General features: G+C 39.4%; 1 protein-coding gene across 6 annotated transcripts in view; it reads left to right on the forward strand.

The window, feature by feature from the left end:
• Sltm (SAFB like transcription modulator) overlaps positions 1-27,291 on the forward strand; it is a 46,479-nt gene that overhangs the window by 17,851 nt on the left and 1,337 nt on the right. For 2 of the 6 annotated variants that reach the window (XM_038321252.2, XM_038321255.2), the window contains 15 exons: positions 7,869-7,896; positions 9,236-9,650; positions 10,289-10,338; positions 12,630-12,748; positions 14,706-14,855; positions 15,399-15,502; positions 15,610-15,773; positions 16,204-16,289; positions 16,782-16,945; positions 19,411-19,591; positions 20,250-20,374; positions 21,219-21,386; positions 21,956-22,273; positions 22,360-22,504; positions 25,933-26,093. In XM_038321252.2, the coding sequence (XP_038177180.1) occupies positions 7,869-7,896; positions 9,236-9,650; positions 10,289-10,338; positions 12,630-12,748; positions 14,706-14,855; positions 15,399-15,502; positions 15,610-15,773; positions 16,204-16,289; positions 16,782-16,945; positions 19,411-19,591; positions 20,250-20,374; positions 21,219-21,386; positions 21,956-22,273; positions 22,360-22,504; positions 25,933-26,093 (2,378 nt within the window). Of the gene's footprint in view, positions 1-7,868; positions 7,897-9,181; positions 9,651-10,288; positions 10,339-12,629; positions 12,749-14,705; positions 14,856-15,398; positions 15,503-15,609; positions 15,774-16,203; positions 16,290-16,781; positions 16,946-19,410; positions 19,592-20,249; positions 20,375-21,218; positions 21,387-21,955; positions 22,274-22,359; positions 22,505-25,932; positions 26,094-27,291 lie in introns of all 6 variants that reach the window. The other 4 variants (XM_038321254.2, XM_038321249.2, XM_038321250.2 and 1 more) reach the window with 3 other exon arrangements.

The following is a 27,291-nucleotide window of genomic DNA, read 5'->3' on the forward strand; positions in this document are numbered from 1 at the left end:
AGAAAATTATAATGTCCTTTATTTTCCTTTTTATAAATAATGTATATGCATTATTTATATAATTATTTAATTTATATAATATATTTATATACTGTATAGACATGCCAATTTATGCAGATTCCCCTGTGATCTGATGCTTTTAGACATGTTTCAATGAATATATGAATTAGGGGTATAGAGGCTGTAATTCTTAACCAACTTGAGCTATTCTCAGTTCCTTCAATCTTATTTCTTCTACCTTCATTTACATTGTACTTTCTGTAGTGTTTAAAACCAAATCCATTTTCCATGACCAAGTTCAGTATGTAGCTTTAAAAGAAATTCCTAATATAAAAATTGTAATGTCATTAAGCAATGAAGTTAATATTCAAATATTCCTTCAGCTATGGATGTTTTTTTCTTTACAGGTCTTGTTTGAATCCAGACCTATCTACTGTGATTGATTGATATGTCTGTTAAGGCCCATTTATTTATCTATCTATTTATCCATTTATTTTTAATTTATTTATTTATTTTCAAATATTTATTTATTATATATACTGTGTTCTGTTTGCATGTATGCCTGCAGGCCAGAAGGGGACACCAGATCTCATTACAGATGGTTGTGAGCCACCATGTGGTTGCTGGGAATTGAACTCAGGACCTCTGGAAGAGCAGTCAGTGCTCTTAACTGCTGAGCCACCTCTCCAGCCCAAGGCCTTTTTAATTTGTAGGCTTGCTCAGTGACTTAGTTTCTCCTGTTTTACTGTTGAAAAACTTAGTTGATTATCTCATAGAGCAAGGGCTGCAAAGCCTTCCTTAAAGGGTCCCAGACAGTAAATATTTTAGCTTTTGTGGGCTATAAGGTCTGTTTCACAATTGCTCACCTATGCCACAGTGGTGTGAAAGCAGTAAAAGACAATGTAAAAATGAATAGGCCTGGCTATATTTCAATAAAAACAACAGTTTTCCAAGCCCTGCAGTAGAGCCTTTAAAATCTAATTTTTATTTTTTATTCTTTTTTTCTAAGACAGGGTTTCTCTATGTAGCCCTTGCTGTTTGGAACTTGCTCTGTAGACCAGGCTGGCCTCAAACTCACAGAGATCTGCCTGCTTTTGCCATCTGAGTGCTGGGATTAAAAGCGTGAACCACCACTGCCTAGCGAAAATCTAGATTTTGCTGGATACATTCCATTGTGTCTTTGAACATATTTCTGATTACTGTAGTTACTTGAAATTGGTAAGTTGGTGGCTAGGCTTACTCTCACATTTAAGGATAGCATGAGTGACAGGTGTTTCCTATGTGGAATTGCCTATGAATTGCTGGTTGTGTCTTTTTGTATGGCACCGAAGTCATTGGTGATACCTTTCAAAGTGGTCATAGTAGTAACTGGAATATTTCTAGAAAGACTAACCCTTTATATACTGTATATCAAGTAGTACCATTTATAAAAAACCAGGATATATATTTGATTTTCCCTCCCTTTTATTCACCAATTTCCAAAATAATGAGCTAGTTGACCAGCATCTTCAATAGTACTAATGAGCTTTTGATCTTTTTCTTTGCTTTCTGTTCTTTTATTTCAGGCTCATGGGTTTAATAATATTTAATGTATGTCAGTCTATTGTTATCCTTGAAGCCGAAAAGATTCTCACTTTGTGTTAGGGAACAGTTTTAGCTCTTTATTTTTGGTGTATATAAAGGTGTTCTGGTTTCTTTCTGCTAGACCTTCATGGAGTCATTGCTTCATGTTAGTGGTAAATCCTTTGTCAGGACCGCAGTCAGGTTCATGGGTGTTCACTGCTCCTGAGTTGTTCATTATTTCTAGGCCTTTTCTGTAAATCATTCATAGGGATACTTTAGCTCACATTCTTCACACCAAGGTCATTACTGAAGATGACTTAAGAACTCCTCAATTAGCATATCCTCATTAAGGATGAACAAAGTACTGTATTGCAGATCAGTTCTGCCCCCAAGGAGTAGAGCACCTACTGAAACATATTTTGGTTGATTTGCTTCATCTATTTTTTAATGATTGATTTAAAAAACTTAATCTGTAACTTTTGGGGATTCTACAGTTATTTTAATCTAATTCTATACATATTTAAAATATATTCTTGATTTTACATCAAGGTATGAAATGAGATAGTTAAAAAGGTGTCCGTGTAGTTCCCTGCCATTCCCTTATTAATTTTTTAAAATCCTTGACATGAGCTGGAGAGATACTCAGTGGTTACACACACAATGGCTGCTCTTCAGGAGGCCCTGAGTTCAATTCCTAGCACTCATATGGCACTCAGTCTTTTATAACTGAAGTCTATGTCTGCACCCATGGAATCAGGTGCCCTCTTCTGGGATGCAGACATCCAAGCAAATAAAAGACCTGTATACATAAAATACATTTTAAAAAGTCCTTGGCATAGTCTCTATAAAATACAAACAAGGATGATGTTTGTGTGAGGACAATAACCCCAGTGTTAAGTGTTTAAACTCAGTTCTCAGCTTTTGACTTGAAGTCAAGTCTCTGGATGAACGCTGCTTCCTGTTTTATTCTACTTAATTACATAGTACTGTGACTTTGAGCAGATTCTCTTAGTCAGTTTGAGCATTAAAAATCATGGCTGGGGATGTAGTTCAGTTGGTAGAGTGCTTGCCTACTATGAACAAAGGGTTGGATTTGACTCCAGCACCATACTTTAAAACAAACCCTTCCTTGCTGGACCAGTGTGGTATTGTATGAACATGTGAAGTTAGTATCTTTGTGGTGGTGTTTGACTAATTTGAAGATGTTATTTATTTGGAATTTTCTGAATATTTTTTTCTACAACGTTCTTGTTAGGATTTTAAATCTTAAACATTTCCTCTTTTTTCAAGAAGCTCTTTAGTGGCTAGGTTTGGCGGTACACAGCTTTAATCCTAGCACTTGGGATTCAGACACAAAAGAATCTCAGTGAGTTGAGACCAGCCTGGTCTAGATAGCAAGTGCCAGATCAGTCAGAGCTACAAAGTGAGATCCTATCTCAAAAACAAAAGAGGGAGTAGAAAGATGGCTTAATGCTTTAAATGCACTGATTGCTTTTGCAGAGGACTTGGGTTTGGTTCCCAACAACCACATGATAGCTCACAACCATCTGAAACTCTAGTTCCAGGGCATGTAGTGCCCTTTTCTGACCTCTGCAGGCACCAGGCACACATACAGTGCTCTTACATGCATGTAGACAAAACACTTCTACCCATAGACTAGAAATGAATATATCTTCAAAGAGAACAATGAGAAGAGCCCCTGTAGTGCCCTAAGATTATACCGTGTCTGTTCTTTATCTGTTTACCTATGCGTACAATTCTTTAATGAGGAACTTTCCCTTTTTTGGGGTGGGCTTTGGGGGATCTGTGTGCTTCTCAAAGCATCTGTTCTCTTTATAAAATGAGTGCCTCTCCAGTCTAGTGCTTACTCGCTGTTCATACTTCTTGATACATTTTCTATCACATGTGAGTCTACAGATAATGTCTAGATGGATGGCATCACAAAAATAAACTGTTTTAATGGTAAAGACCAACTGATTACCTACATCTCATGCTTAATCTCATCCTTTAAGAAATACATCACATTAAAAATTAATTACACTTATTTGGTGTGTGTGTAGATCAGAGAATAACTTGTGGGAGTGATTTCTCCTTCAACCACGTGAGTCCTCAGGATCGAACTCAGGTCATTAGGTTTGGCAGCAAGTACCCCTTACCTGCTAAGCCATCTATCTCAGTGACTCATTTATTTATTTATTTGTTCATATTACATATTCTTTTCAGTAAGTAACCCCACACTAGTAAGAGTTTTCTGAGCTCTGTTGAACTTAGAAGTCCTTTAGAAAGAATAATATCTTACAGTATATTTATTCAGTGACTTTATTTCAGCAGATACTTAGTGCTTATTATGGGCTTAAAATATGTAACATATGCTAGCCCATTACTCTTATCCATATAGTTCAGATTGTTCCTATTTTAGCTGGGTCAGTTTGTTTTTCCCGCACAGGTTAGCTCATTATCATGTAGATGTCAGACAGTTACTGATGCAAGATAATTTTGAAGGCTTGTTCAGACAGGCTGAATATATATCTTTTTATTTACCATAGAGATCCATGTATATCACAGACTAACCTAAAGGATGGCAATAGAATGTGGCTGACTGAAAGTGTGTGTGAGGCTTGATTTGACTTTTTGCTGTCCCTAGGCTATGTGAAAGGAGAGGAGCTTTGTGTTGAGTAGGGTTATAGGCTCCACTACAAGATTACTTGAGTACCTGCTTTCTAGAAAATATAATTTATTTCCATGCATGAAATTCTCTTATTTAAGATAATTCTCACAGTGGCTAATTTAAAGACTGCTTTCAGTGGGGAGACTATTTTTAAACACATTGTATATTTGTACACAGGTGTTATAGGTATGGACATTTCCATGCTTCTTGATTTGTCTATTATAAGGAGTTTGAAGTACATGTAGACCCGGTTTAACCCTAAGAGCACTATTCGAATGAATGTGCACTTCCACGTGTGGTCACTCACTGTCAACTCTGCTGTCACCAGCATTGTTTCCTAAGAATTAGGTCAGACTCCTCTGTCCTGGGCTTTGGAGGATATGTGTCTCCCTATGTGGAGACACTTGACTTGAGATCCTTCAATAGACTTGTTGAATTAAGAAAAATATCTAGGGAGCTGGAGAGAAGACCCAGTGGTAGCCTTGGCTGTTCTGAAAGTCACTCTGTTGACCTGCCTGGCCTCAGACTCAAGAGATCTGCCTGTCTCTGCCTTGCCCCCAGTGCCCAGCCTAACTAGACATCTTTTCCTTTAGTCTGTCATGTTGCATCTTGACTAGAATAGCTTGAAAGTAGTGGTGTTGGTGCTGCAAGTAAATGATTAAGATATCTCATTTTATTTACCCTTTCAAGGTAAATTAGTAAACATACCTGAGCTTGTAAGGAAAAAAATTTATTCAAAATAAAGAATAACTTATTGTCCCCTTGCTGCCACCACCAGTTATTCTACCCAAAGCATTGTTGAAGTGCTACACATTAATTGTGTAATTAAATGCTCAGAGGTGGTGATTTATTTCTTTTATTTTGAAGTGTGTGTGTGTGTGTGTGTGTGTGTGTACACGTGTGCCATAGCACATCTGTGGAGGTGAAAGACAACTTGTGTTAAGTTAGTTCTTTACTTCTACATGTGTGCACTACGTGTTGAACTCAGATTGTCAGGCTTGGTAGCAAGTGCCTTTACCCACTGAACCATCTTGCCAACCCCATGTGGAAGTTTATTAAATTCTTGGGGAATAGACAGGTAGCTCAGTGAATAAGAGTACACACTGTCCTTTCAAAGGACAAGAGTTTGGTTCCTGTCATCCATTTTGGGGAGCTCATAACTGCCTATACTCTGCCTGTACTGGCTCTGAGGGATCTGATGCCTTCTTCTGGACTTCAAGTATAGATGGAAGTTTCTGTTCTGTCTGGTCCCACAGCTGTCAGTCCCAAATAAACACACAGAGACTTATATTAATTATAAACTGTTTGGCCTATTGTTCAGGCATATTACTAACTTGCTCTTATAACTTTAATTAACCCATAATTCTTATCTATATCTAGCCACATGGCTTGGTACCTTTTCTCAGTGAGGCATTCTTATCTTGCTTCTTCTGCATCTGCCTAGTGACTAACTCTCGATCTTCCTCTTCCCAGAATTCTCCTACTCTGGTCGCCCTTCCCTATACTTATAGCCTGGCTACTGGCCATCAGTGTTTTATTAAACCAATATGAATGACAAATCTTTACAGTGTACAAGGGGATTATCCCCCAGCATCAAGGACAACTGTAGTATTCTCTGTCCCTCCCTCCTTCCTTCCTTTCCTCCCTCCCTTCCTGCTTCCCTCCCTCCTCCTCCTCCTCCTCCTCCCTCCTCCTCTTCCTCTTCCTCCTCCTCGTCCTCCCCTCTCTCTCTCTCTCTCTCTCTCTCTCTCTCTCTCTCTCTCTCTTTCTCTCTCTCTCTCTCTCAAAAAAAATTTAAACTTCACAACTGAAAAGAAATCATAGTATGCAATATTGGTACACAGACCAGTAGGTTTGATATTGCAGACCGATAGCATTTATGCTGTTGTTGATTTGTATTAACAAGCATGAGGTCCTGAGTTCTGATCCCTAGTGTCTGTGTAAAAGCCTGTTGTGATGCACACCGTAACTCTGGAGAGGTGAGGTAGGGATGACAGGAAGAGATAGGAAGATCCCTGGAGCTCTCTGGTCAGCCAATCTAGCTAACTGCGTTCTAGCTCTGGGTTTATTGAGAGACCCTATCTCACTAAGAAACAAAAAAGTTGGAGGATTGTAGAGGACAGACACTTGTCATTGACCTGGCTGCTATGTGCACCTGTATCAACACACTCTTGTTCATGCACATAGACACAATGTTATGGTTGTTATCCGTGGTAAAAAGTTAATTTTGACTTGAATTGAAAGTTTTGTATGAAATCTTCTTTCACTGTTAGACAGGAGGAGTTGGTTGGGTCCTTCCTGGACCTGCAACATCAAAATCACCTGGAAACATGTTAAGTGGTGCACATCCTTCAGCCCTGTTTCAGACCTGCAGAATCAGAAGCTGTGGGACTGGTGCCGGCAGCCTGATTGACAAGTGCTTCCAGGCTTCTGTTGTACACTGGTGTTTGAGAAGCAGTACTTTAAAGCTTTGCTAGTGGGAAATTTCTCAGTTTACCTAGAATCATCTGTATCTGCATAGCTTGTCTTTTAAGAGTTGTGTGAACGCCGGGTGGTGGTGGCACACGCCTTTAATCCCAGCACTCGGGAGGCAGAGGCAGGTGGATCTCTGTGAGTTCGAGGCCAGCCTGGTCTACAAGAGCTAGAAAAACCAAAGAGAAAAAGAAGTTGTGTGACCAAGACGTTCATGGAAACATCTGTTGAGACTTTCTCACTCACTTTCTTTTCTGTGGATTACGTTGGGAGAGTTTATATTGGAACAACTGCCTCAGTAATCTTTGCAGTGTTTTCTTAATAACGAAAGATTTTTTTTTTCCTGACTGCAGGCAGTAATGTAGTAACTGCCAAACACTCTGCCCTTTCAATAAGTTATTTTTCCTTAAAAAGACAAAATTCCTCCTCCAAGAAAAACATCATTTTATTGAAATCTTTCTGTTTTGAAGTTACCACATAGTTAATTTTGGGAAATATCAAATATTTTATTAAATAACATCTTTTAAGTGGTTATGTTCTTTGCTTTGATTGCCTGTAGCACAAATACCATTTTTAAATTGGCCACTTGCTATGTATTTGTGATGACTTTGAACTCATTTAACAGATACTTTTAAAGAAAGTAATTTGGAATTGACTCCTGATAATCATCCCTTTCCAATGTTGAAGTATGCAGAAAGGGAAGCAGGGTTTTGTTTGTTTTCTTTATTTCCTTATCATGCATTCAGTCCATTGCAGATCTTAAATCATGTGGGTCATGGCATTCTCATTTCCTTCCCCCACTTAATTAATATAAAAAAGATTTCTTAAAAAGGTGTGAACTGAGTGACATAAAATAATCGTGTCAGTCTCTTTATTGACAGCTCTGTGGCTCAAGTAAGGTTTGGATTATATTAACTAGTTTTGTTTAATGAAATGATAACCCTTACTGAGCGATTTGCCTCTTATTTTGTAGAATCATATGTAGCAGTAGGTTCTCTGTAGTTTTAAATGGGTCTGAGTTCTGATTGGAATATATTTGTGTGTGATGTGTATCTCTAATCAGTATTTTTAAATTACCCACCAGTTTAATTTGACTGATTTTGTGATTATTAAAATGTAGTTCTCCATGAGTTTATTTTACATTTGATTATTCTTTGACTTTCAGGATGGTGAGGAAGAAGAAAATGAGAAAGGTATGTTTGATGCTAAGTAGATCTTCAAATTTATGGACATTTAGAAAAACAAAGTATATGAAAATAAACATTCTTTATTTGAAATCTTATTTTAAAATAGTTTATTTTTAAATTATCAATTTAGTGAATTAAGTTAGCCTCTTAATTTTTCAATTGGTTTTTATTTTCTTTTGAACACAAGATATGTTCTGACTTAATAGTACATATCAGTTACTGTAGTGAATGATATCATTTTTTTTACTGTAGATTGTTTTATTTTAAAAATAACTTTTAGCATACGGTAAGTAGATTTCTGTCTTTAGGACTGACACTGCAGTAACTCATACGTGCTTATTGGAGTCTAGTTTATGACTCAGTGAATTCTGCACCAGTCCTAAGAATGGTGAATGACCAGGAAACTGGCTTTGTTTGCTTCTTTAGAGCAACTTTCATGTGATTTTCTGACATGTGTAGTGGCTTGGGAGAACTATCTTATCCAATACAATCACAGGGACAACAGTAGCAATACATGTGCTCACTATGAGGTGAGTTCTCGAACAGAAGTCACATTGTCCTACTTGGACTAGACAGGACACGGAGCAGGCTCCTCAGTGAGGCAGAATAAAAAGCCCAGAAGCAATGATGAAATAAAGCAACTGACTGAAAAATCTCACATACCTGAGGCCTTTCACTCTGTGGGAATGCAAGATACCTATGCAAACAGTCATTGTAGACCACCTGGACAGGACGCGGATAGCAAGCAGCCACTCTCCTAGATGACATGGAGGAGCATCATCGGAGTCTTCTGTAGCAGTTTTACATTCGATTCTGGACTACCCAGGGATTGAAGAGTGAAAAAGATGGGGCTTGGAAATACTCTGAAGACCAATATCCTCAGACTGTGACCTTCCAAGAAGTCACCAAGGAGCTCCCAAGGTGACAAGGATTAAATTCCAAGATGAGCCGAACATTGAATAACAAACCTGCGCATCTGCCATTCTACCATGGAGGAAAACAATTCCAATACCATTAACTTATAAGCAGAAATGAAGAACCTCATCTTGAGAATGGATCCATCTTCTCACTGTTGTTGTTTTGATGTTTGTATTTAGAGATCATTTTTTCCCCTGAAGAATAGTGATCTTAGGTAAAGGATTGTGTATGTTAGTTAATCCCTTGTGTTCCCCTAACCCTCCATCAGTGCTAATGACTGGCTTTATATTTTCTAGGTCCTATTCTAGCTTATGAATGTGAAATTGTTTAAACTTCTTGTTTTGCCATATTTATTCCTGTTAAATCCTCTTAGATATAGCAGGTTCTGGTGATGGCACACAAGAAGTATCTAAACCTCTTCCTTCAGAAGGGAGCCTAGCTGAGGCTGATCACACAGCTCATGAAGAGATGGAAGCTAATGCGACTGGGAAAGAAGCTGAGGATGACAACATCTCGGTCACAATCCAGGCTGAAGATGCCATCACTCTGGATTTTGATGGTGATGACCTCCTAGAAACAGGTAAAAATGTGAAAATTACAGATTCTGAAGCAAGTAAGCCAAAAGATGGGCAGGACGCCATTGCACAGAGTCCGGAGAAGGAAACCAAGGATTATGAGATGAATCCGAACCATAAAGATGGTAAGAAGGAAGACTCCGTGAAGGGTGATCCTGTCGAGAAGGAAGCCAGAGAAAGTTCTAAGAAAGCAGAATCTGGAGACAAAGAAAAGGATACTTTGAAGAAAGGGCCCTCGTCTACAGGGGCCTCTGGTCAAGCAAAGAGGTTTGTTTTTCTATGTCAGTTCTTTACGATACTGAAATTCCAGCATTCAATAAGATCACGCTACATTAAGGGGGTGGCTTCAAGACCATGTACAATAATTAGTGTCTTATGATCCTGCCTAGAATATTTTTGACCGTCATAAGTTACTTAAAAACATTCAAGATCTTCATGATATGCAGTGTGTCCTACTGAGTGCATTGTCGAATTTTCAGCATATATTTGGTTTTTTATTTTTTTATTTTTTGGTTATTTTTATGTTTTTTGGTTTTTGGTTTTTTTTGTTTTTTTTCAAATTGACAATTTTTGTGTTTCATTTTTTAAAACCCTTGTGATGGTGGTTAATGAGCAACTATCAGTTCTAAGAACACAAAATGAAGTCAAGTCCCAGTCCTGAAATCTGGAGAAGATGGCCATATATCCACTGAATAGAATTGTCAGAAAATCTAGATCTTCAGGCATCTTGGGCAAAATCAGTGCAAGAATCCTAAGGGAGCCATTTGTTCAAGTAGCCTAATATAGGCCTTTGGAGTTATTCATGTGTATGAGTAGAACCCATGTTTGCAATGCTGTCAATATCAAGCTGTTCGGTTTTGTTTTGTTTTTTGTTTTCAATTTTCTCTGGTGATTTGCCTCTTTAGCTCTTCAAAGGAATCTAAAGACAGCAAGACATCATCTAAAGATGACAAAGGTAACATATTTTTTTCTATTTCATGGTGACATCACACACTTCCCACCAAAAGTGTTACTTGTCTGTGTTTCCTTCGACATTTAGTCTTCTGAACTTTGTTGATAAGATAGAAGTTTTGACAAGCTTTAACTGGTGGCATTAAAGAATTACAGTAAACCCTGACATTAAAACTCTGTCCTTGAGTTACTTTGTAAACTCATATAAGGATGAGAAACTGGAGTGGTTTTAGTTGCAGTGAGTTTGAAATGTCAGACATGACTAAGTTCATTTCCCTGTTCTGTCTGGGAAGAAACTTGTATCATAAATACATTTGTGGAATCTACTATTTAGAAGAAAGACAGTCTAACATTTGGTAGTACTTCATTCTTTAAATTAGGATATACTTATGTTAACACAGCAAGTCTATAGTAGTATTTAATTGCTTCAGAGTTCATTTCCTAATTTGACTTAGTGTTGATGGTTGTCTTTATGTAGGGAAATAATTTTATATTCAATTCCTATAAGATCCGAGGAATAATTTAAATTTTTTTCATTGTGTTTTTATTTCATAATTGTACATGGTTGTATGTTACATAAGAATTTTTATTCAAGTGTATGTTGTTCTTTGAGCATCTCTCCCCATGCTCCCCTAGGGGGCTTATTATTATTTCTTGTCATTCGGAACTAGCTGATTATCTTGTGCCCATGAGCAATATGGCTTCATCTTGTACTTCTGCTATGATGGCTTGAGGAACATTTGTTTTCTCAGAAAGCAGTGTAAAGGAACATGCACTGCTCTTGTGTACTGCCAAATCCTCAGATCTTCCTGGATGTCGTAAGAATTTCATGCATTGCTATGGGTTTGGTTTGGTTTTTTGAGATGGGGTTTCTCTGTGTAACAGCCTGGCTATTTTAGAACTTGCTTTGTAGACCAGGCTGGCCTCGAATTCAGAGGTCGGCCAGCCTCTGCTTCCCAAGTGCAGGGAGTAAAGGTCTGCATCACCGCCGCCTGGCATATTGCTTTGGTTTGTGTTATATTGGTATGTTTCATAGTTTGACGTAATGATTGACTTGATTCAGTAACTGTAACGGTAATACCCCTGACTTCTATAGTTTGGGTTAATGGATAAGAAAAGGTTTATCCTTTAAATTGAGAAATTCAGTCATTTTGATTAAGTGGTACTTTCTTTCCTGTTATTTAAAGCTTTTTCCTATAATTACATATTGCTAGTTATGTGTAGCTACACAAATTTCTAAGTTGCGTGTCATACAGTAAAACATTTTGATGACTTCCCTCAAGAATAGGAAAAGCATTAACTGTTGCATTACAGTTTGAGTCGTTTGTATTGATTCTCCCTAAAAGCCTTTACTGCACAACTTTTCAGAGGTTGGCGTTTATCTCATGTGACTTTAAAGCAATTTTGAAATGTTTACTTTTTCTGTTTCTTGTGTATGTGCATAGCATCTTAGAAAGTTTTTTTGCATCATAACCCTAAAGGAAGAAAACACTGTAAACACTAACTAGCTTGTGTGCTTCATATGCTTGTATGTGTGAAGCCATATCTGTATGGAGGCCGTTCAGAAATAAGCTATGATAATTTCCCTAGTTTAAGTTATTTTAAGGTATCTAATCTTCTAATGATTGTTTTAGAAGATTGTTTCTGATTTAGGTCTTAAGTTATCCAACTACATATAATTCCCATTTTCTTCTAACCTTTCTTTAGTAGAAAATGAAGGTGCCTGTGTGTAGCGATGCACGCCTTTAATCCCAACATTTGGGAGGCAGAGGCAGGCAGATTTCTGAATTCGAGGTCAGTCTGGTCTATATATTGACTTTCAAGTCAGCCAGAACTACACAGAGAAAACCTATCTCAAAAAAGAAAATGAAAGTGAATTATTAGAATGTTTGTTCCCAACTCTGGATCACCCTGTTTTCATTCCCACTTCTCAGACCCTTCAGGGTCCATGGCAGATATCCAACCTGGAACAATCTGCTCATTGCCACAGGACTGCTTCCAGACACCCCAGTTCATTGTAATGGTGTGAGGACAGGTTGTTAGCATTTGCTGGAAAATGTCCACGATTTAGTGGAATTTTTACTCGTTTAGAACTCATGCAACAGGGAGTGTATGAACATTCAGATTTCTTCTTTCACTGCTCTGATTGATTTTTATAATGGTAAGTTTCTAAGATTTTAGATATTATGATGTTAGGCTATCAAAATTTAAATGAGAAAGGATTTTATAATGGAAGCCTATGAGCCTTACAAGTCACTGCAAGCACTTAAACTTCTGGTGTTAAATCCATCCTAGGGAGCACGGGCAGTGCTGGAGGTAGCAGTGGAAGCTCAACCAAGAATATCTGGGTCAGTGGATTGTCTTCTAATACCAAAGCTGCTGATTTGAAGAACCTCTTTGGCAAATATGGAAAGGTACATTCTTTTTACCTTTTTTTTTTTTTTTTTAGTATTCAAAATAATTATGTAGATATAAATGTTACACTTTTTTAAGTTCTTATATTTACTTATATTTACTTTATTACTTATTTACTTACAAATTTAGATTTATTTCATGTGTATGAGTGTTTTGCTTTCAATGTGTCTGTGCACCAGGTGTGTGCCTGGTTCCTCTGGAGATCAGAAGAGGTCTATGAAACTGGACTTGGGAAAGTTGTGAGCTGCTATGTGGATGCTGTGAATCAAACTTGGGTCCTCTGTGAGAACAACAAATGCTCCCAAAAGCTGAGCCATCTCTCTAGACTTATAGTCTATATTTTTGTATCCCTGAGCCTTCGATTATAACTTGAGTTCCAAGTCTATACTCATTTGCACCAAGAACCGTATTTTATTTATCATGGTGCAAAGGATCTAGAAGATGCTGAGACTTTTTGGTCATTCTGAAAATATAAGTAGCTGGAATTAGGTAGTAAAATATGTGAACTGCAGAGGAAACAAATATCCTGTTGTGGAGGTTCTTATCCATTAACTAGAAAAATTAAAACTTGCTGTGTTTTATTGCTGATCATGGAACCACCATTCTCAGTGTTTCTGACACTTGCCTAAACGACTTCCTATTTGAAGAGTAAAAGCTTCTAAAGTCACTAAAACAGGTTTTTTTTTTAACATTAATGCTGTACGTGTGTGTATGTGTGCGCTCACACGCGTGTTGAAAACAGTGAAATAAGTCTCTTAAGTGCTGTGAAGATACGTGAGTTGATTCATTAGGAAGGGTTTGTGCCATGACTGGGCTCCCTCACAGCAGAGAGCAATTACAGAACGCTCAGTCAATAGCTAGTGCTGTGCTTCGTTCTACTTTGAAAGTGACTACTTACACTTTCATTCTCCAAATATACATCCTGCTTCTTTTAACTTGCTCTGCTGTTAGCTCTTTGAGGGTAGTGATCTTACCCTATTTTGTGTATACATGGTAGGTTTTAAATGTTCGTTAAATTAGTAACCAGTATTGGTTATCAGAGTGATAGTCCTGTAATCAACTGTAGCATATGTTGTATGCTTTTAGAGACACAAAACAGTACTTCAGTGTTGGCACTAGTCAGAATATAAACTGCATGAGAATACCATATACATGATGACAAGACTGTGGGCTCGAGTTTCTGTAGGACAAAGCAGCTTTTCTTAAAGCTTCCAACAACCCTCATCAAAATACTGCCCAGGTTCCGTTTCAGCCTCCTGCCATTATGTCTTTGTTCTAGCTCTGCTTTTCTTCTCGCTCTTCCACCATTCTCTAGTATTGAAATTGTCAGTTAGCTACTGATTTCCTTACAGATTTTGTGGCCTAGTTTTTAGCTATATTTTGCCTGTCTTCCCTCCCCACTCCCCTTTCTCTCAATGGGGTTTCTCTGTATACCCATAGCTTTCCTGTAACTTGCTTTGTAGACTAGGCTGGCTTCCAGTTTACAGAGATCCACCTGCCTCTGCCTCCCTAGTGCTGGGATTAAAGACATTTTAATCCCAGCTTTTTCTTTTCTCTTTGCTTGATTTTGAAACTTAAGTCACTCAGAGGAAAGATTTAAGACTTCTGTAAACTGTCTTCAGACATGTCCATAATTTTCTCTAAGAGATCCAGGGTATATCCATGGTGAGAAAACCGGTTCAAATTCAATTTCTTTTTGTTTGTAATTTTGCACTATTTATTTTATGAACTAAGCTTGTTTGTGCTGTATATTTGGGTAGAGAATTAGATAAATAATTCCCTTGAATATTTGAAGTACATGTTATCAAAGTAGGTGCTGGTCATAAAAATGAGAGGACAGAATTCCACCCTGAGTGCATCTTCACTCCCCTTTCATGTAAGTGGTCGTAGTGCTGAGTCTGATCTGGTTTAGGAATGTACAGCTATGAAATTCTGAAGTATAATCTAATTTTACAGGTTTTAAGTGCAAAGGTAGTTACAAATGCTCGAAGTCCTGGGGCAAAATGCTATGGCATTGTAACTATGTCTTCAAGCACAGAAGTGTCCAGATGCATTGCACATCTCCATCGTACAGAGCTACATGGACAGCTGATTTCTGTGGAGAAAGTAAGTGTGACCTGACCACCTGTTTATAAAAAGGGAAATTAAGAAGAGGACTGATCTAAAAAAATCCAAACTCTAAAACCTTTTGAGTGTCATTAGTAGTCAAAAATTTTGAATTTGGTTCTTTTGAAAGTTTTCAGTTAAAATGCTCAGCAAGGAAAGTAGTGTGGTACTTGTAATCAAAATCAATAGGGAAAGTAGATGCAGATATCTGAAACCTAAAATGATCTTGGTCCAAGTATTTCAGATAAGAAGAGTCAACCTTTGGTTTCCGTCTAAAAATGTCTCTGTCATGAATGGTGATGCATGGCTGTAATTCCAGAACTTGGGAGGCAGAGGCAGAAAAATCAAGACTGTTATGGGCTGTGTAGTGAGTTCCAAACCTGCCAAGACCATCCCCAAACTTACAGTCACCTGTACCTGCCTCACAAGTGCTAGAATTACAGGCATGTGAGGCTGTGCCCAGCTCAACACCATTTAGATAATGCAACTTTAAGAAAAAGCTATGAATTATGAATTTTAAAAACATTTGTTTAAACTTTTCAGGTGAAAGGTGATCCTTCTAAGAAAGAAATGAAGAAAGAAAATGATGAAAAGAGTAGTTCAAGAAGTGCTGGCGATAAAAAGAACACCAGCGATAGGAGCGCCAAGTAAGGGTGACCGAGAGCCGCTAGATAAGACCGCTTTCTGATAAGCAAGACTCTTGTTCCACAACAAAGTAGTTATTTTGTTTTCTTGTCTTGGATGATATGGTCAGGACACAAGCATCTATCAAAAAAGAAGAGAAAAGGTCATCTGAGAAATCGGAAAAAAAAGAAAACAAAGACACTAAGAAAATAGAGAAAGACGAGAAGAATGACAGTGGTTCAAGTGGCCAGAGTTCAGAATCGATGAAAAAGAGTGAGGAAAAGAAACGGATAAGTACGTCACGTTCTCTCGGTCCACTGTGTCCACTGCTTGTTTTGTATTTTAGAAGGGACTATTTTTCAAATGTTGATAGAGCCTATAGTAGAAAAGGGGGTTTTATAGACCAGCTGTCTTCTTCCCTACTATAAGGTATTATTATTCTAAGCAAGTTCCCTGACTGAATCCTTAAGTCCTAACTGATTTGGGTTTGGAGTGGAGCAAAACAGAACAAAAGAGCGAAAATATGAGCAGTGGCCACTGATGTTCAGTATCTTACTGAATTAGGATCTTTTGGTATCCTTTGAAAGTATTTGTTAACAGATTAAATAATTTGATTTCTTTGCATTTAAGTAAAGTTTTTTTTATCTACAAGGTGAAAATTCAAATTTATTCATGCTCCTTTTCAATGATACTTTGTTTGTTTAAAGTATTTCTCTTTTTTTAGGTTCAAAGAGTCCAGGACATATGGTGATAGTAAACCAAACTAAGGGAGATCATTGTAGGCCATCAAGAAGGAGCCGATATGAAAGAGTAAGTCTGCTTCCAAAAGACGAAGCTGTTATCTCCGAACCACTTTGAAAGACATAGTTCAAGTTACGTTTTTTAAAAGGAAATATTACTAGCTGTTTGAACTTTAGGAAGTGTTTTATTGATTTATTTATTTTTTTATGTGTGTGTATAAGTGCATAAACTTTTGTGTACTTCACAGATGCAGGACACACACACACACATACACACACACACACACACACACACACACACACACAGAGAGAGAGAGAGAAGAGAGTAGAAGAAGGTGTTACATCCCATGGAACTAGAATCTCAGGCAGCTGTGAGCTGCTTTGTGGCACCAGGAACCAAACCTGGGTCCTCTGCAAGCACAGTGAGCACCCCTAACCACCGAAACCTCTGAACTACCCCTCTGGTCCCCTCATCTGAACTTCTTAAATGACAAGTGAAACCCAAAATACATGACCTCAGATTATTTTAACTTCATGTTCTCCTACGGTTTTTCTTTTGTAGGCTCATGGAAGAAGCAAAGAAAAGGAGAGGACAAGCCTAGATAAAAAAAGAGACAAAGACTACAGAAGGAAAGAGATCTTGCCTTTTGAAAAGATGAAGGAACAAAGATTGAGAGAACATTTAGTTCGTTTTGAAAGACTGAGGCGAGCTGTGGAACTCAGAAGGTAGGAGGAGCATTTTTGACTGCTATCTGTAATGTGCGCCTTTAGCTATAATCCAGCCTGCTAGAGATTGTGTCCCCCAGAAGACTGTCATTCTCAGGAAGTAAAGGTATGACCTAATGATTTCTTAAGTTTGCATAACACTTTATAGCTTGCAAAATTATTTTAATCTGTTATCTCCAACTCAGTTCTGTACAGTTACTTAAGCCCGCTATCTAATACTAAAATACAGAGGCCTGGAGAGGCTAAATGACTCTTCCAATGCCATGTGGCAGAGTCGGGACTCAGATCCAAGTCTGACTCCAAGTCCAGTGCTCTTCCCTCTATTCCAAAGATGCTGCCATAAAAATCATGTCTTAAAGCAGAAGATAATTCCAGATAGTATCAGAGTAAGCTACAGTGTTAACTGCTGTCACAGGGTGGAAACCTCCAAGTACCCAAGTTAGTACCCAAGTGAAGGCTGAGTTGCTCTGTGAGCTTTAATGCAGTCCCTATTCCTCATTAAAGTTGATCAGAGACCAAAAGAAAACTGCTTCCATTTTTATTGTCAGTGTCAGCAAACCAGCATGAGTTCATATCTACATACCCATTTTTGGGTGCCACACGAAATATCTCCTAGTGTGTTTCTAATCTGTTAGACCTATGCAGCACAGGGATCACTCGTGGAACTTCATCTACTCAGTCTCAGATGTTAGGAACTTCAAAAGCTGTAGCTTAGGATTACAACCTTTGCCTTTGTGTGGCTAAAGGAAATGATTCTTGCAAAACTCACCTCCATAAACTCAGCTCTTAGGTTTGGGGAAAAATGAAGCGGAGAGCTATAGGGCAGTGGCGCTCAGACCCGTCAAACCCATGCCTATTGGATTTTTAGTCTTTCGTGTGCTCAGACTTACAATTTACTCCTGAGCTCAAGGGATCCTTTTGCTTCAGTCTCCTGCTGACCTATAACAGGCATGCACCACTACACCCAGCCCAGTGACCCTTTAAAATAATCTGTTGAGGTGTGCCTTCTTCATACTCCTGGGGAGAAAGAAAGTCGTCTGCCTGTAATTTAAAAAAAGAAAGAAAGAAAAAAAAAAGGTGATGATTTAGCAGTAATATTAAAGTGAAATAAAAGTGATTTGTAACAAATCTATCTATTCCAAATATAAATATTTAGATGTATAGAAGATACATTGAACTAGACAGATGTTTGTATCCTATTAGACTCACTGAGAATATGAAAGCTGCAGATGCAGACAATTCTGTGTGTCATATTGGTGAGTCATGTAACAGGAGAAATATGGGCATTTTGATGTGATTTCTGAAATGGTAATGACTCTTGGTAAAGCCCTCAACAAAATACAATCCCCCCCTTTAAAAAAAGATAAATTTTGAGTTGTGTTATTGAAAAATTTAATATATACATTTGTGCTAAAGCAAATAAGCCTAGCATTTATTAAAACAGTTAAATTAGGCTATCTTTTTCTCAAGGGCATTCTTCCTCTGTGACATAGGAAACGGTTCAAAAGTGTTAGATATTCTTGGCTCTGTGGAGCACATTCTTCGGTCTGTAAAACTGTTGACAGTTCATGCATCATCAAGTGTTGTAGAATTCTTGGTCTTCACCCACTGAATGGTAGTAACAGCCCATTGACTGCTGTGTTCATTTAAAATGCCACATCAGTTTTTATGGGAATAGTGCTGACCCATTAAGAATGCTGAATTGCTACAGGCAAATATGCAAGTGGACAAAAAATGTAAAAGTGGATTTCCTGAGTGTCAGGAAATGAAGAAGCACTGTGCAAGGTCTAGTATATGTTTGTACTGAATTATCTCTGACTCAAAAGTATGTTCCCTGGAACTGTGTATTAGAAAGAAGCCAGTGTACAGCCATAGTGACCCCTAAGGGCACCATTCTATTATATAACATTTGCTATAATTGTGTTTGTGATTATAATTCCAAGACAACAGAATGAAGTATATACATTATTTAAGGAGATAAGGAAATGTGGTAGATTGTAGAAAATTGTACCTATAATCTCAGTACTTGGATGCAGAGACAAGAGGTTTACTACAAGTTCAAGGCCAGCCGGGTCTACATACTGAGTTTGAGGCCAGCCAGGGATACATATAGTGACACCCTATCACAAAAAGCCAAAAGAAAAATTGTAGCTTTATACATTTATATACATTTTAAAAATGCTAATTATTGGGTTTTTACTATGGTGGAATTTTTATTTAACAAAATCATCTAAAAGGCAAATAGTGTGTAAAATTTAGCTGCTTAGTTGACACTTATAAATAAGTGATAAGACTGGAATATGTTTAAAGTTTTATTTTGCGTTCTTTCCAATTACATTAAAATTACTAAGATTAATGTGAAATTTAAAATTGCCAATCACAAGGAAAGTGATTCAAATCAAAGCTATTATTTTTCACACAGTGCTAGCATAATTTAAGTATTTCTAAATACTGATTTTTGTTAGACGAAGAGAGATTGCAGAAAGAGAGCGTCGAGAGCGTGAACGCATTAGAATAATTCGTGAACGGGAAGAACGGGAACGCTTACAGAGAGAGAGAGAGCGCCTAGAAATTGAAAGGCAAAAACTAGAGAGAGAGAGAATGGAACGCGAACGCTTGGAAAGGGAACGCATTCGTATTGAACAGGTGCAGTCAGAAAATCTTTTCATCTTGAACAACTCACCTTTGCAAACCCTGTGATTTTTGCCCTCAAGTTTGCTTTACTTGCTGTAAAGCGCCTCTAGATGAGAATGAGCATTGAAGTGTCCCTGATGGATAATGAATTAGGCACTCGTTAAAAGTACACTGAAGAGTGACCTGTAGCTCTGCAGTATAATGGCAGCCTAGTAGTATGAGCATAGGACTGAGTCCAGAGTAGTTATAATCCAGGCTCTGTCACCACCCCAGACTTAGAAAATAACGAGTACTTCCTTACTTATGGGAATCATTCCCAAGACTGGAAGGAAATAATGCCTCTCTGCATAGTTGCCACCCAGGGCTTATGACACTTACTTCTCTCCATATGTATTAAGAACCCAGTTCTCTCATTCCTGCTAGGTGCTTTTGTTTAAGTCAATTTATTAAACTAAACTGACCTCCCCCAAATGCTCACCAGTTTCTACCACTCAACCCCTGCTATTTTAATGTCACCCAACAGTAGCTTTAGTCTAGGTGATTAAAATCTAATGTATTTGTCCCCAGTTGTGTGATCTGCCTGGTGCTTCTCTAGGTTGGTTTCTTAACCCAGATGCAAACTGACCTTCTGTCTTTACTTTGTATTTGGTTCATTCCTGTATATCTGAAGGAACGGCGTAAGGAAGCTGAACGGATTGCTCGAGAGAGAGAAGAACTCAGAAGGCAGCAGCAGCAGCTCCGTTATGAACAAGAAAAAAGGAATTCTTTGAAACGCCCACGTGATGTAGATCATAGGTAGTACTTCCTTTCTTTCTTAGTGCTCTCGCTTGCTATCTTGTTCTTAGTGAGCTAGGGTTAGAGAATTAGAACACACTTGCTCTAGAATCAAAGGTCGTGGCCAACATGGAAGGAAAAGGATTGCAGTACTGATAGGACCCAGTATAATGCTCAGGTCTTACCTCTGCAGTCTTTATGAGATTCACGGTAGCTGAGGGCTGAGGATGTAGCTCAGTGATGAAGGGCCTACTTCCCTTGCATGTGCCAAGCCCTGGGCCATCTCCAGCATTTTAAGTGGGAAGGAAGGTAACTGAAAACACTGGTGAGAATCCCTTATGACGTGATGTCAGGTGTTGTCTTTTCTATTGGAAGACATGAGAACAGGTAGTTTAGGCTTGAGAGACAGTAGATGGGCGGAGCGATTGCTGAGGAAGCATGATATCTGAGTTTATATATCCGGCACCTATGCAATCCTAGCACTGACGAGGCAGGGGCAGGCAGATCGCTGAGCTCTCTGGCCAACTAATTGAAAAATTGGTTCAGTGAGAGATTCTGTCTCCAAAAATAAGGTGGAGAGTGACTGAGGAAGACACCACATTGACCTCTTTGCTCCACACAAAGCTGTCTGTGTGCTCCCAGACAATGCTTACATGTGCACACACAAAGTACAGGCACACTCTTTTCAACTGTTTTTCTCCTCTTATATTTGTGACAACAGAATTAAACAGTCCTGTCCTAGTTCCTCACTATTCTGTCTTGAGTTCAGGAGCCATAGTTCCAATATGGTATCTTTGATTCCAAGTGGATGCTGTTTGATTATTACACAATAATTTGTATAAATGAGCAAACATTTCTCTTTAAGGCGAGATGATCCTTACTGGAGCGAGAATAAAAAGCTGTCTCTAGATACAGATGCACGATTTGGCCATGGATCTGACTATCGTCAGCAGAACAGGTTCCTTGACTTCAGTCACCGAGAGCGGAGCAGGTTTCCTGAAACTGCAGCTGTGCAGTCTTCATCCTTTGACAGGTAAATGGACACACTGGAATGCTCACATTTGAGACAGGAGCCTTTGCCAGTCAGAACTTTGGTTCTCTATAACGTAATACTAATAATAGAAGTGCTGAGTCAAAACTGAGGGTGCAGAACCAATTGTATTTTTAGTTTGGTTTTCACTGGTAGGGAAGAGGTATCCTATTATCTGCAATTGTATGGGGTCCTTGAGCGGTACAGGCTGAAGAGTTGAGACCAGCCAAGACTACACAGCAGTTTGAGATTCTGCTTTATAAAAACCAATTAAAAAGTTAACTAACAACAAGTGTGAGTGGAGAATGCTAATTTTGGATGTGCCGTGGCTGTCAGGAACAGTGAAACATGCAGGCTGATAGCGATTGATTGATACCAGTTTTCCTGGACAAGAAACCTTTGTGCTAGACATAGCTCAGTCTAAAAGAAAACTATTGGAGTTAGCAATGAAGCTTTTTTGGTGGCCTCTCTGTAACTTCTCCTAAGAAAGTTTCATTATTGTAAGTCATGCAGATGAAGTTGAGAGTAGAGTAAGTAAATGCTTCTGAGGATCTGCATTTGTTTCTCAATAGTAGACGGGAACGGTTTGTTGGTCAAAGTGAAGGGAAAAAACCAAGACCAGCAGCCCGAAGAGAAGAGCCAAGCTTTGAAAGGTATCCCAAAAACTTTGGTGATTCCAGAAGAAACGAGCCTCCACCACCAAGAAATGAGCTTAGAGAAGCAGACAGACGAGAGGTGCGAGGGGAGAGAGACGAAAGAAGAGCAGTGATCCTCCACGATAGAGCTGAGGCTGCTCACCCGCGACATCCTCGAGAAGCTGGGCCCAATCCTTCTAGACCAACCTCCTGGAAAAGCGAAGGGAGCATGTCCACTGACAAACGGGAGTCCAGGTAGTTATGTGCTGCTGCTGCTTCATGGTGTACTGTGTACTGGGTTCTTAGATGAGGGTTTGACCATTCCTGTGCTGTGTTAACAGAGTTGAAAGGCCAGAGCGATCTGGGAGAGATGTCTCGGGACACAGTGTGAGGGGAGCACCCCCTGGGAATCGCAGTAGTGCCTCAGGCTATGGAAGCAGAGAGGGTGACAGAGGAGTCATTTCTGACCGAGGAAGCGGAGCACAGGTAAAAGCAACTGGTTGCTTCCTGTTGAGTCTTTAGAAGACACTGAAGCACTGGAGATAGATGCTCACTCTTTCTATTGTTTAATTTAATGTTTATCATTATTTATGTGCATGGGTGTTTTGCCAGCCTCTGTATGGATCTGTATACCATTCTTATGTCTGGTGCCTATGGAATTTAGAAGAGGGCTTCAGATCCCATGAGACTTGAGTTACAGTTATGAGCCACCATGTTGTTGCTGGGAATTGAACTGGGTCCTTTAGAAGAGCAGCTGGTGCCTTAACCTCTGAGCGTCTCCAACCTATAGGAGATGCTCTTGACGAGTGTCCATATGGAGAACCATTTTGTTGTGGCTAAGATTGGGTAATTGGAATGACTGAGAGACCAACTTCCGCAACAGATGTTTCTCAGGTTCGTTCTTTATAAATAAATATCAGTTGTCCAAAGAAGAAATACTAGCCTTAAAAACTTTTTTTTTCAAGAGAGGGTTTCTCTGTGTAGCCCTGGCTGTCCTGGAACTCAATTGTAGACCAGGCTGGCCTTGAACTCACAGAGATCCAACTGCCTCAGCCTCCCAAGTGCTGGAATTAAAGGCATGTGCCACCATTCTTGCCTGATAAAATATTTTATATCTGTATATGGGAGAGAGGGATCCTCTATGTGCCATGGTACATATAGAAGTCAGAGAACTACAGTTTGGGAATTAGTTCTTTCCTCCCACCCTGTTGAGGCAGAATCTGTTTCAAACTGGCTGGTCTATAAGCTTGCAGGCGATTCTCCTGTCTCTGCTTCCCGTTCTAGGAGTGCTGGTACTAGAGATGTGGACTCCTGCATCTGGTGTTTTACATGGGTTCCAGAGGTTCAGCTCAGGCCAGGGTTTGCATGGCAAGTTCTTTACCTGCCGAGCCATCTTACTGGCCCTCAAACTTTGTTTTTATTGCAATTCTTGTTCTACTTTGACAGTAGTTATAGTTGTTAAATGAGTCTTCCAAATGATAATTTGGCTTTTTTAAAACACAGAACACATCATAACTTGATCTGTGTCTGTGAGCAGGGAGCATGCTAATCTCTGCTGTTCCAATTTTAGTATATGTACTGCTGAAGCTAGCATATTAAGTAGAGATTAAAAGTCAGTTGCTTCTGCTCTGTTTTCAAAAAATAGACAAGTAGAATCATTTGAAATTGCTTTTTATTCTTTTTTTAATCTTTATTTTATTTATTTATTTATTTATTTATTTATTTATTTATTTATTTATTATGTATACAATATTCTGTCTGTGTGTATGCCCGCAGGCCAGAAGAGGGCACCAGACCCCCATTACAGATGGTTGTGAGCGACATGTGGTTGCTGGGAATTGAACTCAGGACCTTTGGAAGAGCAGGCAATGCTCTTAACCTCTGAGCAATCTCTCCAGCCCCCTTTCTATTCTTTAATATTTTTGTAAGCCAAGTATGGTAGTGCACCCCCTAATCTCAGCACTCCTGAGGTAGAGGCAGGCAGATCTCTGATTTTGAAGTCAGCCCAGCTTGAACAAAACAAGGTTCAGGACAGCCAGGGCTACATAAGGAAACCCTGCCTAGAAAAAAAATGATAATAAATTAATTAAAAGATAAAATGTATTGTATGTGAATGCTTTGCATACATGTATTCTGTACATGCAGTATTCACAGAGGCCAAAAGAGGGCATCATATCTACTGGGACTGGAGTTACAGGCAGTTGTGAGCCACCATGTGGGTGCTGGGAATTGATTCTTGGTCCTCTGGAAGAGCAGCTAGTGCTTTTGAACCACAGAATCATCTCTTGAATCCCAATTTTTATTCTTTTGATATTTTCTTGACCTGAATATTCTTTTAAGTTGCCGAGCTTAGTAGAGGAAAATTATCTATAAATGATACAAATATGTAAAAATTGCACTCAGCTTAAAGCATTCTCTTGGTAAAATACTGTCATGCCAGTGAGGTTATTATAGCATGAATAGAAAGGATGTGCTTTTTTTTCCTTCTAAAGAAAGGGTCTCATGTATTCCAGGTTGGCTTCTTAACATGCTGAGGATGAAGCCAAGAATGGCCTTGGATTCCTGACCCTCCTGCCTCTACCTTTTGGAGTGCTAGGGTTATAGGCACATACTGGGGTTTCTCTGGCATTGGGACTCCAGTCCAAGGTTTTGTGCATGCTAGCAAGCAGTCTACCAACTGAGCTGCATCTTTAGTCTGACGGAATGCACTCTTTAAAGTTCTATGCCAGATGGAATTTGGAGCTGTGTTTGTGTTATACCCTTGAATACAGACCAGGCCTCATCGCATCTTTTGGCACAGGTGTTGGCATGAGTATGCAAGCGTGGCTGGTGTCCTCCATTGTTCTGCACTTTATTTATTGAGTCGGGGTCTCTTGCTGAACTTGGAGCTCACCAATTCTGCCTAGTCATGGCAGCTAGCCTGCTCTAGGGACCTTGTGCTTCTGCCTCTCCTGGTGGCAGCTGCCGCTCTTACCTAGTCTTTTTCTTCCCAAACTCAAGAGATCCACCTATCTGTCTCCCAAGGGTTGTGATTATGGGCGTGTGCCAACATTCCCAGCTTCTTACCCAGCTTTTATGTGGGCTCTGGGGATCTGAACTTCAGCTCTCAATGATAGCATTTTTGTTTTAGACAGAAAATGTCTTACAGTCTTGGCATGTACAGTGTCACTGTAAATCATTTCACCCAGCACATTTATGAAGTAGGTTTGCGCTTAGTGGTTCTGAAGTATTAATTTGTCTTAATAAGGAGAAATGTTTGCACAAGTCCATTAAGCTGGTTACCCTGAACAAACTTAAATAAGCATGATGCAGATACTCTACTTTATTTAGGGTAGAACTTAAGAAATTATTCTAGACCAGCACTCTACATTCAGAATCCCTGTCAGAAGTTTTCAACGTTAGTTTGTTAGTTCCTTGACCAGTATTGTCTCTAAGCCTTTGTGGATGCCAACAGCTTTGCCTAAGCGAGGTGTCAGCAGGCTTTGACACCTCCTCTCGTCCTTAGTTCTAAATATAGCCATAGTGGGGCATCCTGGACAAGTCATAGCACTAAGCAGTGTTGTCTACAATTGGACGGCTTTTTCTGTATACTCTTTGCAAGTTGGTTTGATGTGTTGATTATATAACCAACTTAACTGCCCTTTAGCTTTTGACCTCTTGTGTAAATTGAGAGCTCTTTAGATCTATCCAGACATTTGAAATTGCTGTGCCCAAACAGTGCTGGAGTAGTAGTGGGTGTGAACATAGAAATGAGGGTCCAGAGGAGCCCCTGCCAGAATAAATGGGTGGTCACTCCTTCCGTCTGTTACATTCTCAGACAGTCTACTAGTTTGCTCTGCTGTTAAAGCACAGCAGAATGAGCTAGTGCATGGGACAAAGAGGCCAGGACTCACTTTTTTATGGGCTGTCCTCAGCACTACCCTGAAGAACGACATGTAGTGGAACGTCATGGACGGGACACAAGTGGACCAAGGAAAGAATGGCATGGCCCACCCACTCAGGGGCCTGGCTACCATGACACAAGGCGAATGGGTGATGGCCGGTCAGGAGCAGGCATGATAACCCAGCATTCAAGGTGAGCAGCTAATCTGTTAAGACCTTTTCTGCTGTTCCATAGCCGAGTAGTCATTAAAGAGCGCTAGAGTGTGAGATGACATTGCTGTTGGTGAAGCCCACTGTTGTGGCCTCACCTGCTTTCCTGTCCTCTCCCTCATGCCCTTGTTTGGAGGAGCTGCTGCTTTGCACTTCTGCTGGTGACTTCTATGTCACATCCTCATAGCAATGCCACTTGCTTCTGTGCTGCTGAGAGAGGGCCAGTGACTTGTTCCATGTAAGCTCTGGGCTCCTCACCGGATGCTGCTTTTCACCCTGTTGCTTTCCTGATTTTGAGGCAGTATTTTGGTTGCTTGGTTTGTGATGTGCTTCGTTAGAATGTGTAGGCTGGGCTGTCTTCAGACTCAGCCTTCCAGGTGGTGTGGTTGTGGGCATGCCCCACCATACCAGCTCAACCCTCTTTTTTTTTTTTTTTTTTTTTTTGTTATTTTAAGATAGTATTTTTCTGTGTAACAGCTCTGGCTGTCCTGGAACTCACCCTGTAGACAAGGCTGGCTTTGAACTCACAGAGATCCGCCTGCCTCTGCCTCCCATGTGCTGGGATTAATGGTGTGTGCCACCACAGCCCGGCTTTTGACCCTTTGTTTTCTTCCCTTCTTGATCCTCCTTTCTGGCTCCTCCAAGCAGAGCTTCAGATGGTACTGTCTTTTCCATGTAATTTTTTTGTTTGTTTGCTTTTTTTTTTCTTTTTTTTTCTTTTTTCTTCAAGCTTTTACCTCTTAGTGCTGCCATCCTCAAAACCTTGACTGGGGAAACATGCCTCAGCCTTGATCTTTGTTCCTAGAAGAAATTAAAAATCCTGTCCAAAATTGTGTTTCTGATGCCGCTTTTTCCAGAGAGCTTCCTGATACTCACACTGCTTTTGCATGATTGTGGGATCACATGTTTTGTTGTATCGTTTACTTGCTTAAACCATAGCGGCTTCTGTAGGTAATAAATTGAGTTCTTAGCTAGTTTTTTATTTTTTTTATTTTATTTCTGTTGCTTTTTGGTTCTTGACACAGGGTTTCTCTTTAACTCTCTCTGTAGGCCAGACTGGCCTTGAACTCGCAGAGATCCACCTGCTTCTGCCCCCAAATGCTGGGATAAAGGCCTGTACCACCACCACGGCTTTAGCTGGTTTTATTTGGAATATTTCACTGTCAACTTTCACCTCTCCA

The sequence above is a fragment of the Arvicola amphibius genome, chromosome 3, assembly GCF_903992535.2.
Source record: "Arvicola amphibius chromosome 3, mArvAmp1.2, whole genome shotgun sequence".
In the NCBI taxonomy this organism is placed as follows: Eukaryota; Metazoa; Chordata; class Mammalia; order Rodentia; family Cricetidae; genus Arvicola; species Arvicola amphibius.